This window comes from Typopeltis vanoorti, chromosome 6 (genome assembly GCF_054136105.1).
Source record: "Typopeltis vanoorti isolate ZY-2024b chromosome 6, IOZ_Tvanoo_1.0, whole genome shotgun sequence".
Lineage (NCBI taxonomy): Eukaryota > Metazoa > Arthropoda > Arachnida > Uropygi > Thelyphonidae > Typopeltis > Typopeltis vanoorti.
Window position 1 is genome coordinate 104,702,650 of NC_143554.1, and position 16,145 is coordinate 104,718,794.

A 16,145-nucleotide genomic window follows, 5' to 3' on the forward strand; every position below is an offset into this window, starting at 1 on the left:
TCGAAAGATAACAATAATGAAATTACAAACCATAATGCCATAATAATCATAACACCACTGCATCATAAAAGAATATGGCCATATGAACAAAAAGGGTAAGGGTGCCAAGGGTAGAAATTAAATTTTTGTTTTTAAAAAAATATAACTTCTTGTCTAGTATAATATAAATAACAGTTTCATCAATATGGTACACAGCTTGTAATCTACTTATCCTGAAATGCATAGTATTACATTTCTTCACATTAAACAAACATTCATTATCAATATAATTATTCCGGCTTTGTGACCATGTTTATTAAAGAAAACTGTTTAAAAGTAAACAAGTACTAAAAACAACACCCGACAAGTTTCGTTAGTTGTAAGACTAACATCTTCAGGGGTAAATAGAACTAAAAGTTTAAAGCATAAACTACTAGAAATTACGAAAATTAGTTCATTTGTTGGTGTTGTGAACATCTAAACAGTTTGTTAAAAAAACCGAATAACAGATCTATACAACCGTTAATGAGTGTTGGCTGGGGACAATGCTATTTGTTGTTGCGTTCTGTGGTTCACACTAACTCTGTCCAAAGTCTGATATTGGTAAATTTTTAATAAACGATGACCAAACTTGATTTAAAATCAAACCTTGGTTTTTGTTGCATTGCGTAGGAATTTTAATCATATTTACTGCCTCTTTGAATTTTCTTGTGAAACAATTCTTATCTATATACAATATGTTTGTCATATATAGATAAGAATTGTTTTAAATCTGGGATAGAAATTTAAGAATTTCTATCCCAGAGTACATCATGACCAGTAAAAATTGTGTGAAATGCCAATCCCGATTTATGTTCTCTCTTATTTTATACATCCTTTTGATGTTTGCTCATGCAGATTTCTCCTGATCTTCCCATCTGGCCCACATAGCAAATAGCAGATACCACAGGAACAGTGAATATTATAAACCTCTGATTTTTTCATTGGGTGATGTGGAGTTTTCAGAGGATGAAGAGATCTTGATATTTTTTCAAGTGGCAGGAAAGTCACTTTTATGTTGTATTTGTAGAGGAGTTTGGCTAATTTATTTGTTACATTCTTGATATATAAGGAAAGGTGATTGTGTTCTTGAAATCTTGTTGATTTAAGTTTCTTGTAGGTGCTGTATTGAGAATTTTCTTAATTAACTTAATATTGAAACCATTCAGTTGTAGGATCTGTGTTAAATATTGTATTTCTTCTTTCCGTTTTTCTTCTGTACTACTGGGGATGTTGTATGCTTCTTTATCCCTTAAGATTTTTATTAAGCCTATTTTTGGGGTGGTGATGTGAAGTAGCGTGCAGAAATCTTCCTTTGTTTGCTGGTTTTCTATAGATGGAGACCGATAATCTGTTTTTTCTTTCATTTATTTCTATAAGGATATCTAGGAAAGGAGAAGTTTTTATTTTCTTCTAGTTCCAGAGTGAATTTTATGTTAGGATGTAAGTTATTAAGATGGTCTTGAAATGTAGTCAGTTCTAGTGCTGTTCCTGGCCAAATAATGAAGATATCGTCCACATAGCAGAGCCATATTTTTGGTTTTTGGTGCCAGTTTTGTAAAGCATTATTTTCAAAATTTTCCATGTAGAGATTTGCTAGAGCTGGTGAGAAGGGGTGAACCCATTGCTAGTCCTTTTTGCTCCCAGAGTTTGTCTTGGTAAAGGAAGAATGTGTTTTTTATGCAATGTTTGTAGAGCTGTACAATGTCCAGTGAGAAGAGATTTTCTAGGATGTTTACTGTTTCATTTCTTGGAACCTTTGTGAAAAAGCTGACTACATCTAAACTCGCTAATACGTCTGCAGGATCCATGTGTATATCTTTCACTTTTTCTATAAAGTCTGTGCTGTTCTTAATGAACGATAGTGTTTTTCCTATATGTGGTAAAATCAAGTTTGTAAGGTGTTTTGCCAGATTTGAGGTAGGAGAGTCCCTTCCATCCACTATTGATCTTAGTGATATATCTTTTTTATGAATTTTAGGGACTCCACATATTCTAGGAACTAGTGGGTGTTTGGATTTTCTTTTGAGCATATTCTCAGACCAATTTGGTATATTCTTGATAAGTTAATAATAAAAGCAGATAAAGTCAATGCAACAGTGATTTTAACTCAGAAGATTATAACAACAAAATGAAAAGCCTTCTTAAAGGATTGGCATTTCATACAACCTCTACCGGTCATGATGTACTCTGGGATAGAACAAACATGTCCTATATAGATAAGAATTGTTTCACAAGAAATTCAAAGAGGCAGCAAATATGATTAAAATTCCTCCACAATGTAACAAAAACCAAAGTTTGATTTTAAATCAAGTTTGGTCATCGTTTATTAAAACTTTATCAATTTCAGACTTTGGACAGAGTGAGCGTGAACCACAGAACGTGACAACAAATACATTGTCTCCAGCTAACATGCATCAACAGTTGTATAGATCTATTATTCGGTTTTTTAACGAACTATTTAGATGTTCACAATACCAACAAATGAACTAATTTTCGTAATTTCTAGTAGTTTATGCTTTAAACTTTTAGTTCTACTTACCCCTGAAGATGTTAGTCTGATGACTAACGAAACTTGTCGGGTGTTGTTTTTAGTACTTGTTTACTTTTAAAAACAGTTTTCTTTAATAAACATGTGGTCACAAAACCGGAATAATTATAATGAACTTCTTAACCACAGAAACCTCCGCAGGAAGACATTCATTATCTTTAGCTCATACTGTCAGCCTATTTAAATCATCCCGCAAACTCTCCATATTGCCTTGATTAAATATCAATCTATCCATTTTGCATCATCAATAAACAACTGAACATTTCCCTTCAAATGATTTCCTATATCATTTATGGATAAATTAAACAGCAATGGTCACTTTCTCCTGGATTATTCTCCTCTATATATCATCTTTTGGTATCTATCCATAAACCATCCTCATATTCATATAATCAGTTTCATATCCATTTCCATGTGTTATAATTTGTGTAACAAAGTTCCATTTGGTCTTCTGTCAAATGCCTTTTGCAAAATTTGCAAAATGCCTTTTGCAAATGCCTTTTGCTGAGTTGGATAAAGAGAATGGCTACATGAGGCCATTCTCTTGTAGCCATTCTCTTTATCCAACTCAGCTGTCACTTTATACTAAAAAGTAAATTATTAAGGTATGACTGACCATTCAAAAAGCCATGCTGATCTTCACAGAGTATCACATTCACTGAACTTTCTCTTGGACTAACTTTTTCCAGTACTTTTACCATCAATCCTGAGATATTGATTACTGTATAATTTGCTACTGCAGTCTTAAAGCATCCTGTATGCAAAGGATTTGTTTTGCCTTTTTTTTTTCAACTCCCTTGGGACTTTGCCAGAGTTGAGACTTAAAGCAGCCTAGTCAGAGATATTGGACAAAATAAACAGCAGTGGTCAATGAGAATGTTTTATGAGAACGTGCAAGGGAACTTTAACATTCTCATAAAACAGGAACTGCTATCCCATCTAATTCCACAGCTGTATTTGCATGGAGATTCTACAATATCCTAAATACATTCAAATTAATCAATCTCTGTCCTTACATTAATTCCTGTCAAATCTGCCACAGCAGCATCCTCATTTAGATGATATACCCTTGCAAAATGGTCACTGAGGAACTCTTTTTTTTTGCTTGCTTGGCTAATTTCATCTTATAATCAAATTTTGCCTTTCTTACCATGTCGGTCTCCTTATACATTCCACAACATTTTTTTTTTCAGTTCCTCATCTATCCACACTTCTACCTGATTAATCCTCCTGACCTGGGTTACAGTCAGATACTGTTTCTTCCAGATACTATTTCACTATCTCCCATGCACTGCTTCCTTTGAAGATTATTTTTTCATGCTTCAAACTCCCTTCTAAGCTTGTCATAATCACCTTGTAGTTCTAATTATGCCCCTTCTGGACTGAAAATTCCACATTTTTCAACCTCCCAAGCTAAGACTGCACGATCGCTCTTCCTAATTGGCGGCAATGTGGCTGTCTTAGTTATGGGTAGCTCTTCTGATTCTATGATCAGATCCAGCTCTCTCATACCACCAAGTCCCCTGCTGCATCAACTAATTATCACTCAATAGGTGTATGACATCCACTTCTTTCCTGCTATGTGATCATTCCTCCCTCCAATCTATATCTCCCAGTTGAACTTCCCCATAATAATTACTCAACATGCACTCATTGCACTAACATGCTGATACACATCTTCCACATAATCCCTGGAACTCCCTGGCATATAGCAGCAATCAACTGTATATTTTATCCTATTGGCCTCAATCTTGCACCAGATTGCCACAAAAGAACTGCCAACCTGTCTTCTATTCTTTTTGGCTGCAGTTCGTCTGACACCATCAACAATATCCCTTTCTTGTTGAAAGTTTTTCCACTTGGTTATACTATAAATTAAAGATACCAAGTATATCATTTCTTGGTATCTTTAGTTTATAGTATAACCAAGTTATCCCATAACTAAGTGGAAAAACTTTCAACAACTAACTAACTAACTCACTCTAATCCAGAGTATTATAATAATAAGGTGTGAGACTTTTTGGCAACTTGGATATAAAACTATGACTTCTGCATTACTTCGACCTTGGTATCACCTCTGGGCCTGGCTCCCACTAATGTGAATTTTTAACTGAGGCTCAGCTATTGCTGTTTCGGGGTCTGGCTCTCACAGATGCACTTTTGTGCTGAAGTGATTGTGGCAATGCTGTAGCCAATGAAGTTTTAACTGAGACTTGGCTATTGCTGTTTCCGGGTCTGGTTCTCACATATGTGATTTTGCGCAAAAGGGGCTGTGCTTTCCCTGAGATATGAGCGGCTCTGCTTGGGGATAGGCTTTGCCAGTCTCTGAGTGAGGCCACTGCTGAGATTATGGCTCTGCTCGGTGATGGGATGAGCCCCTGCCACTGGGGGGGGGGGGGCGTCAACGCCGAGTTAAATGAACACTCAGGTCGCTTCATTGTTGGATGATCTGAGTGATCACACAAGTTTTTGGAGAGGTAACCCCGCACTTAAACAGGGAAACCGGTTGGTAACTTGCTTCTGCGGAAGCAGAGTTTCTGCCTAGGGGATGGCAATGTTGTAGCCAATGAAGTTCTAACTGAGGCTCAACTGTTGCTATTACCCCCCTGGGATGAGATATGAGGGGCTCTGCTCAGTGGTGGGGTGAGCTTGCCACTTGGTAGAGACACCGCTAAGAGTTCTTCTAGGTGACAGAGTGAGTTGGGGGGGGGGGGGGTCATGAGTTTTTGGAGAGGTAACCCCCGCACTTAAACAGGGAAACCGGTTGGTAACTTGATTCTGTGGAAGCAGAGTTTCTGCCTAGGGGATGGCAATGCTGTAGCCAATGAAGTTCTAACTGAGGCTCAACTTGCTATTACCCCCCTGGGATGAAATATGAGGGGCTCTGCTCAGTGGTGGGGTGAGCTTGCCACTTGGTAGAGACACCGCTAAGAGTTCTTCTAAGTGACAGGGTGAGTTGGGGGGGGGTCACGAGTTTTTGGAGAGGTAATCCTGCACATGATGCAGGGAAACTGGTTGGTGGTTTGATGTCACGGGAGCAGAGTTTTTGCCTTAGGGAACTTTTGAGCATCCAGGGATTTGGATCTGATGGGGGGGGAGGCTATATTAGGGCTTCCTTGGCTGATGCTTTTCCTGGAATATGAGTTGAGGCTTACGCTGGTTAGACATGATAACTAATAATTAAGAAATTGACAGCGTAAACTAGAAATATAAATTAAATAAACTTTAATATATACTTTCCGATATTTCGGCAAACGTCATGTTGCCATCTTCCTGGGCACTTAATACAAAGACAAGTGCACGCAAGTACTACATAACAGCAAATGAGAACAGAAGCTACCATTTTCCTAAAGTCCTGATGGTGCCCATGGCTTGCTATATTGGTAGTTCTTGGCCTTTGGGCTGAATTTCTTCTGATAAATATTTCCCAAATTTGAGGCAGTCTCGTGCATCCAAATTTGTTGAGGTTTGGCATGTTCCTAAGGGCTCAGGCTGATTCCATGAATAGTCTTTCATATTTGAACTTGCTGCAGTGTATTACTGTGGCTTTCTTCCATCTTATTCTGTGGCGAGTATCCAGAGCGTGGTCCTTAATTAGTAGTTATCATGTCTAACCAACGCATAAGCCTCTCTACAAGAATTACGATCATCCACGGAGATTCCTTCACATGCAAGGCCCGCCATTACAGCAAACTGAAGCTGAAGTTATCCAGACAACTTAACCATCTAGCATTCCTGAAGCGCTGCAAGGATAATCAAGTTATCCCTAACTGTGTAAAATTTAAACACCACTTCTGTTCACAGAAAGCTCTCCGTATCTACAACTGGGCAAGCCAGGCTTTACTTCGGGAGCAAATTACCGCTACACGCGGTTCCCTAGCTGACATAAACAGAGCTATTTTAGTGCTAGAAAATGAGCTTTCAAATACGCTTAATCACGAGCTTTGGTCAGTCCTACATGATGTCTCGTGTACGGTGGCTAATAAAGAATTCGAACGAATACGGAGTCGACATCTCAACAAGTTTGATAAATTAATAAAAAACTCAGCGTCCAAACCTAAACTACAAACCAACACTGTAGTTAACCTTTCTTCAGCTATCTTGAAGCCTGAAGCACTCAACACTCTGTCACGTGGTCACAACTTCGCCATGGCTCCTAGGAGATTACCGGCCGAGGGATTAATGATCCAAATTGAACGCGGGATTCGCCACCTTCCAAACCACATCGCCAACAATATTAGATTGGATGTAGCGTGTGTTCTCACAAAAGCAAAACCTCCAAAAACCAACATATCCATTAGTGAATACAAGTCACTACAAAAAAATTGAAGAAAAACAAAGAAATAGTTATCACCAAAGCAGATAAGGGGAACGGCACTGTGGTACTCAATCTTAATGACTACACAGGTAAGCTTAAGGCATTACTATTAGATCGAGCCACTTACCTCCCTATTGAATACAATCCCACAAACTCTCAAATTAGAAAACTCCATAGGCTCCTTAAGAAGGTCACTTCTTGGCCTGTGAAGATTACCAACAGACTAAAACCATATAACTCTAGATTCCCCCGCCCCCGCATATATGAGCTCCCAAAAATACATAAAGAAAATGTGCCATTACGTCCCATAGTGGATGGCATTGATTCCCTCACTTACAAACTAGCCAAGCATTTAGCCAAAGTGCTCTCATACTATACTGGCAACACACCATCACACATAAAAAACTCAGCCCACTTCAAAGCCAGTATAGAAAACCTTACACTCCAACATAATGACATAATGGTCAGTTTTGATGTCTCCTCCTTATTCACGAATGTCCCCCTCAAAGAAACTTAGAGCTAATCCAAGCTAAATTTCCTCTTAATATCTCAGCCCTATTTCAGTTTACAATGAACTCAGGCTAATTTCATTTGGCAGGAAAAATTCTACAAACAGATAGAGAGAACAGCCATGGGTTCACCACTTTCCCCACCCTTGGCCAACTTCTTTATGGAGACTTTTGAAGAGAAAGCCTTAAACTCAGCCCCACTAAAACCTACCATATGGCTTCGCGACGTTGATGATGTGTTCGCTATTTGGCCACATGGACCGGATTCACTCCTCTCCTTCCTAACACACTTAAACAACCAACACCCTAGAATCAAGTTCACCCTGGAAAAAGAGAAAAACAATAACCTCCCCTTCCTAGACACACTAGTCACCCGCCAACCTGATGGAACTTTGGTTTTCTCAGTTTTATAGAAAACCCACCCGTACAGGCAGATACATTCACCAACAATCCCATCACCCCCCCCCCTCACAACAATATGGAGTTATTAAGACACTATTCAACAGGGCAAAAATAATTTGTTCAAATGATCAAGCCCTAACCACTGAACTAAATCACATCCGTGACACTTTCTCAGCCAACGGCTACCCCTCCCCCAAAAGAATCCAAAAAATACTTAAACCAGTTATCCACAACCCACTTCCCCCCCCCTTCACAAAAATCTAAATCCATCACCATTCCCTACATCCGAGGCACCTCGGAAAAAATCAACAAAATTTTAAAAAAACATGACTTGACCACTTGTTACAGATCATATAGAAAATTGTCATCCCTAGACACTTCCCCTAGACCTACCTGGTGTATACCAGGTCCCTTGCAGCTGTAAATTATCCTACTTTGGCCAAACAGGCAGGACAGAAAATATCAGAATCTCAGAACACAAGGATTACATCGATTTCACCAGTACAGCCACTCTGGGCTTGCAGACCACGCTCTGGATACTCGCCACAGAATAAGATGGAAGAAAGCCACAATAATACACTGCAGCAAGTTCAAATATGAAAGACTATTCATGGAATCAGCAAAAGCCCTTAGGAACATGCCAAGCCTCAACAAATTTGGATGCATGAGACTGCCCCAAATTTGGGAAACATTTATCAGAAGAAATTCAGCCCAAAGGCCAAGAACTACCAATATAGCCAGGCAGGGGCACCATCAGGACTTTAGGAAAAAACGGTAGCTTGCTAGCTTCTGTTCTCATTTGCTGTTATGTAGTACTTGCGTGCACTTGTCTTTGTATTAAGTGCCCAAGAAGATGGCAACGTGACATTTGCCGAAATATCGGAAAGTATATATTAAAGTGTTTATTTAATTTATATTTCTAGTCTAAACTGTCAATTCCTTAATTATTAGTTATCGAGCATTACATAAATTATTCCATCTGTCAAATTCAGACCATAGGTCAACAAACTTTACATCGTTTCTTCTGCATAATTTATATATTGATCCATGTGCTATCAGTGCCCTCCTCCTCTTCACTTCACTTTTATGGTGTGGCAGATTTACAATCTTCATCCTTGTGCTCTTCTTTACCACTTCTTCCACTTACTACTTCACATCATCTCTCACACAATACTTCTCATCTCTAAGGTGATTAGTGCCAGCCAAAACAATCCATTCTTGCATCTTATCTTTCTGCATCAAAATTTGTTTATTTATAAAATTTCTTTATGAAATATAAACACAAATTTATTTATGAAATGTAGTAACATATAAAAACATACCCTATAGATTTATCCTTAATAGCACTTTGAATTTCAAAACACCATTTGTTAAATTGATCCTTATGATATTCTTGAAATTCTTCTATAATTTCCTGAATATCTTTCGCCAAGGTTTTATACAATGTTATGTCTGACAATAAGGCTTCTGATACCCTGCTAATTTCTTTAACCTATATTATCAAAAATCAGAGGATAAATTAAAGAACAACATTTCAAAGCTAACAATTTAAAGGCAAATAATTAAAATATAAAGAATAATGGCCCAAAATTATTTACAAATTCTTTTAAATAAAATGTAATACAATTTAGAAAACTTCTGTAACCCAATGAAGAGATTCACTTCTTATAAAAATTAACAAATTATTTATACAGAATGCCTAAGTTAATTATCATTACAAATGTACTGGTCGTGGTTGTCATGCTGAGATTTTTATATTACTTTCAAGCTAAATCCTGCAAAAAAACACTGCAGATTTATCAATGTCACCTACTAGTTTCATTTCTAATACATTTGCATCTTACATAAATGACTTAACATACACTGTTATGTCAAGCACTAAAACTGAAAGAAACTCAAATGATGTGAGATGCAGATTATTCCAATCACCCTCAAGAGTCTCCATACTTGAAGTTATTGCTTCTGGTATTTATAGAGATCCAAAAGTTACATTAGGCTGTGAACTGTCATAACAGATATTAAATGTTCAATCCAGAAATCAATCATAATTTTTTAACAATTCTTTCATTTAAGCTTTACCCAAAATATTTGAATTTTATTACTCATTCATATTTACTGATAACTTCATTTACTTTTCCAAAAAAATATTTTCAACACAAAAAAGTTGCCATCAAAAATGTTCAGTAATGACTTCAACTTTATCCTTGCATTATTCTTGGGATTATCATCAGCCAAGCAAATATAACAACTAGTGAAAATGTGTCTGCAATCTCACATTCTTGTTCTAGAAATTTATGGAAAAGTATTACAAAAAATTTCAAGTAGGGTGAAGTACAGATTCATCAATGACATCACCATAAACTTCCTATCCATCTATTCATTGGACATCATCAGATGCCGTAGGTCACTCAGTTGCTTGGTGACATGGCACACAGGTCCTCACCAGGTGGTCCTGTTTCTGAAAGCTTCAAGCTTCTGAAGATCAGTCACTCCAAACATACCAGTCATTCATCGTGGCAACCAGTTTGTTTATTAACAAATACAAATACTCCCGTAATACAAAGCACATCTCTTTACGGACATGTATAATGCTATGCATTAAGGGAAGGGCGACTACTCAGACTGGTTTCAACGTTTATTGAGGTGTCTTGTCAGTGGGAGCCAGACCCAGAGGTGGTGATACAAAGGTGGAAGCAATGGAGAAGTCATATTTACCTATATGAATTGCCAAAAGGTGTCTCACCTTATTATTAAATTACTCTGGATTTAGAGAGAGATGTTGGAAGTTTTTTCCCCCCCACTTGGTTAGACTATAATGAATTTATTTTAATCCTTTATCCAAGTGTAAGCAAACAAAGTTTGCACCTGAAGTATCTTCAGGACTGGGGTAACTCATGGTAAAGGTGGACCAAGCTCTCATCACTCCTTGTCTTTGTATCTCCCATAATGCAAAGCACATCTCCTTGCAGACATGTATAATGCTATGCATTAAGGGCAGGGCCACTACCCAGACCGGTTTCAACCTTTATTGAGATCTCGTCAGTGGAAGCCAGACCAAGAGGTGGTGATACCAAGACAGAGGCAATGGAGAACTTGGTCCAACTTTACCATGAGTTGCCTCATTTCTGAAGATACTTCAGGCTCAAACTTTGTTTGCTTACACTTGGATAAAGGATTAGACTAAATTTATTATAGTCTAATCAAGTGGAAAAAAAAGAAGAAAAAAAAACTTCCAACATCTTTCTCTAAATCCAGATTTATTTAATAATAAGGTGAGACACCTTTTGGTAACTCACAACTCGTATTCTCCATTGCTTCCACCTTGGCATCACCACTTCTGGGTCTGGCTCCCACTGATGAGACCTCAATAAAGGTCGAAACCAGTCTGGGTAGTGGCTCTTCCCTTAATGCATAGTATTATTCATGTCTGCAAGGAGATGTGCTTTGCATTATGGGATATACTAAGACAAGGAGTGATGAGAGCTTGGTCCACCCTTACCACAAGTTGCCTCAGTCCTGAAGATGCTTAAGGAGCAAACTTTGTTTGCTTACACTTGGATAAAGGATTAAAATAAATTTATTATAGTCTAACCAAGTGGGGAAAAAATTTCCAACATCTCTCATTCTGTTTAAATGACCATACTATCTGAGATTAACTCTGCTGACACAAGCTGAATCCTAACAATGGTAAGTTCTTTGAAGAACGTGTCAGCAGAGATAATCTCAGATGGTATGGTCACTTAAACAGAATAAAAGAGAAACGTTTAGCAGAAAAAGTGTTCTTTGCCAACTTGGCAGTATCACATCTTTAATGTGATATTGCCATTGATGCCATCTGTTCACTCCATTAATCTTTCTTACAATTCTCATATCAGAAGTCTGCAGTTATTGATCAAGTGTATTATTTCTAACCCAGCTCTCAGATCCATAAGTTAAAATTTCTTTCTTATTCCAAATAAATTTATTCCTGCCAGGGGTGCTTAAGGGTCAAAGCTGTATAAATGAGAGGAGACCTCCACATAGCCTTTAAAGGAATGCAGAGAAACGACCAGGGCTTCTGACCTAATGTCCAATCCACACCTTCTCGTGGTGCACCCTGTTGGGTATCTACCTGGATACTGAATGAACGAGGATGGGATGGCAATTTGGGATTTAACTGACCAAATTCTATTCTTATCAGCTTAAACCAAAAGACAACATGATGGTACAACATGACAAAATTTCATGACGGCTGCGGCGTTGCCCAGTTACAGAAGGGCCCTCGTTGTTTTTGCCAGGGAACCAGGGTGAACAGCAAAAAGTCAGCTACTAGAACAAATCTGAAAGCACACCCCCAACTCAACATCACCAGAGTTAAAGATAGGTACTATCAACATAAGAAACCTGAATGGCAAAGAAATGGAGCTAGCTGAGAAATTAGATAAGTACTGGATCGACATAATAGGGGTGACTGAAACAAAAAAGACAAAAACTGGTGAGATCCTTCTGAGTAACAAATACAAAATGTTCCATTCAGGCAATAACAATCAAGGAAAAGGAGGAGTAGCCAAGTATTCAACACAAAATACGAGGCTAATCTTCTTGAATGGCAGCCAGTCTCAAGTAGAGTGATGTGGGCAAATATCAGAATGGAGAATTGGGCAATGAGACTTATTTGTGCCTATGGTACCACAAAAGGTTCTACTAAGGTAGAAGTGGAGTAATTTTTTGATGCTTTAGAAAAAGCAACTGACACAATGAAAAAGGAAAAGTTGGTCCTTGTTGGGGATCTAAATAGTAGAAATGAATGCGAGACATACAAAAATATTTTGGGAAAATTTGGAGAAAAGAGCAAAGCTAATAATAATGGCAAATACCTGTTGGATTTCTACTCAGGACATGGACTAGTTATTACTAACACCATGTTCCAACATAAAAATGTGCACAAATTCACATGGAGAGAAAAGGCAAGGAATAAGAAAAGTCTCATTGACTATATTATTGTTGATAGTGATGTTTTCTCTCTGTGCAGGACACTAGAGTGCACAGAGAATTTTAAATTGGAAGTGATCACTATTTAGTCTTGAGTAGGATAAAACTGAATTTCATATTGAAAAGAATAACATGTAAGAAAGTTTAAAGTGAATCAATACTGAGCAGCTCTCAGATGTGAACTGTAGACTAAAATACACAAAGTTTATTGAAGAAAAAATGAAAGCGTTTCAGAACAGGAACCAAATCTTAGAGATTCAGTGGCGAGCCTTGAAGAAATCCCTGATTGATTCAGCCAGAGAGGCATGTGGGGAGGTTGTCTGCAAGGATAGAAAAATCAGAACTCCATGGTGCACACAGGAAGTTAAAGAGGCAGTGAAGGAAAAGAAGAAAGCATATCAAAAGTTCCTGGCAAATAAGTCAGCTTGTGCTCTCATGTGAACATAGAAAATAAATATTAACAAGATGGCAAAATATTCTGTTTGTTGAAGAAGCTTAGAAATGGAGGAAAGAGTGCTGTAAAAGGAGTTAGAGATGATAAAGGTGACATGAAAATGGGAGGAAAAGATATCCTTGATGTATGGAGTAACTACTTCGAAAAATTGCTAAATGAAACAAGCAGTGGTAAAAAGCACTCAACAGGCACACACTCAGGAATACATATCCATACTTGAAATAGAAAATTCCATCAAAGGCTTGAAATGTGGAAAGGCAGCAGGAGTAGATGATATTCAACCAGAAATGCTGAAGTATGGTGGTATAAAAGTCTTACAGTGGCTGCACGGCATAGTTCAAAAGGCCTGGACTGAGGGGGGCGAATTCCTGATGATTCTCATAGTGCCCATATATAAAAAGGGAAATAAAACTGAATTTGAGAATTACAGAGGTATCTCCCTACTGAGTGTTCCTGGCAAATTTCTGCAAGCATACTTGAGAAATGGTTGAGAAGAATTGTGGAAGAAAAGCTTGGTGAAGAACAAGCTGGATTCAAGCCAAATAGAGGCTGTCAGGATCAGATCTTCATTTTACGACAAATAGTTGAGAAAGCATGGAAATATAACAAAGATCTGTATTTAAGTTTTGTCAACCTGGAAAAGGCATATGACAAGGTGCCAAGAGAGAAGCTATTCGATACTCTACAATTACATGGTATCAATGGAAAATTATATCAAGTAATACTTAGTCTTTATTTGAGTTGTAAGTCAGCAGTTAGAATTGAAGGAAGTACAGGGAGATGGTTTAATGTTAAATCTGGTGTGAGACAAGGATGTACATTATACCCGCTGTTATTCATTATCTATATGGATCACATTATGAAGGAAAGTGGTATTAAAAATGATATCAGAATTGGAGATGCTAATGTCAGCTCTTTGCTTTATGTGGATGATGTTATACTTCTAAATAAATCTGCTACGAGTCTGTAAGATTCCCTGACTAAATTGAATAACTGTTGTAATATATATGGTATGAAGGTTAGCAATAAAAAGACAAAGACAATGAAAATAGGAAGAATCGTTGAAAATGTCAACTGCATTGTTAATGGAGAACCTGTGGAACAAGTAAAACATTTCAGCTACTTAGGCATGATTTTTACTGAAGATGGTAAATTAAATATGGAAATAGACAGCAGAATCAACAAAGCTGGTATGGTAGGCAGTCAACTGAATAAATTCATATGGAATAAGAGAGAAATTAGTTGGAACACGAAACTAGCTGTATACAAGACAGTGTTCAAACCAGTTTTAACTCATGGATCTGAGAGCTGGGTCAGAAGTATAACACTTGATCAAAGACTAGAGACCGCAGATATGAGAGTCCTGAGAAAGATTAGAGGTGTGAAGAGATGGCATCAATGTCAATATCATATAAAAATGAGCATATTAGGAAAGAACTTGACATTGTCAGAATCCAAGAATGCGTTAGCAGAGCTAATCTCAGATGGTATGGTGACTTAAACAGAATGGAAGAGCAAAGATTAGCAAAACAAGTGTTATCTGCTCAGTTGGCAGGAAAAAAAGACCCAGAGGAAGACCAAGATATAGGTGGATTGATATGGTAAAAAAGTGCCTTAGACAATAGAAATGTAAGATCTGATAATGTTACTGTCTTGACAAGTAACAGATTTCGAGGAAAATTGTAGATAGGAAGTTAGTAATGATGTAAATTTTTCATGTAGTACTATCATATCCTGTACACCCCTTGAGGGTATCTGTCAGAAATTTGATGATGTTGATGACTTCCTACCATACCAGCTTTACTAATTCGATTGTCTATTTCGATATTCAAATACCTCTCATATGAGCAAACTTTAATTCTTGTCTTCGTTAGCCTCTTTCCATCCACTGCTGGATATAGATCTGCCCTTAACTTTCCAGTTCTTCTGTTTGTCTTTAACGAATGTCCACCATCTCATATCAAACCTTTTGAGATCATCTCTACATCTCATTCTTTGATGACTTTTGCATGTCTTTCCTTTTCTTATTATGCACTCTGGGTTTAATTTTATCATCTTTCATCTGGCAAATCTACTAATGTGGCCAGTTCTTCATTTACTATTATACAGTATCTTCTATTCGTCTTCTCTCTCTCTCTAATTCTAGTATTCCTTTTTATTATGTGGAGCATTCTCCTATCCAAGACTCTTTAGGCCACACACAACCTGATTTTTTTTTAATCATTGCCCATATCTTACTTCCATTGTAAACACTAGAATAATACACATATTTAATAGCTTTCTTTTTAAGTATACAAGCAAATTTTCTAACAGATAATTTTTATATAGCAAAAATACTTTGTTTCCCTGTATGATTCCTCTATTTATCTCTTCATTTGGTTTCTCCTTAAAACTAATTAACTGACCAAGATAAATACAGTCTCAACAATTTCAATAGGATTATCTGCTAATTTCAGTCCAATCTTATCTGAATTTTCCTGCTTTCTCTGTCAAGGTCATTTAGCACTTCCTGAGCCTCTTCTTTCTTTAATGTTAATAACACTGTCATCTGCAAAATTTAAGTGATTGACAATTTTTTCTTTGACATTAATTCCATGGTTTTCCAATGAGACATTCTTAAAGACCTCTTCTAATGCATCAGAAAAAAATTTCAGTAATATAGGACTCCCTGCCTTACTCCTCTTTCAATGGCAAATTCCTTTCCTGATGGTCTAATTTTATACCAGTTGTTAAGTTTGTATAAAGTTTTTAATATGTTTGTACAACAGTTTTTAATAATATGATATACATTGCTGAGAAGGATTGTTGTTTTAAGGTATTTGTTATTTCTGACTATAGAGTAGGGTTTCCCAAACTATACTCTGTGGAACGCTGGTGTTCTGCGGAAAGCGAATAAGTGTTCCGTGAAAAATTATCAAAATT

At 37.2% G+C, this 16,145-nt stretch overlaps 1 protein-coding gene across 1 annotated transcript in view; it reads right to left on the reverse strand.

Moving 5' to 3' along the window:
- btv (dynein cytoplasmic heavy chain beethoven) overlaps positions 1-16,145 on the reverse strand; it is a 1,245,321-nt gene that overhangs the window by 1,073,293 nt on the left and 155,883 nt on the right. Inside the window, exon 9 of the mRNA XM_090394552.1 lies at positions 9,121-9,290. Coding sequence (XP_090250678.1) covers positions 9,121-9,290 — 170 coding nt within the window. The remainder of the gene's footprint in view (positions 1-9,120; positions 9,291-16,145) is intronic.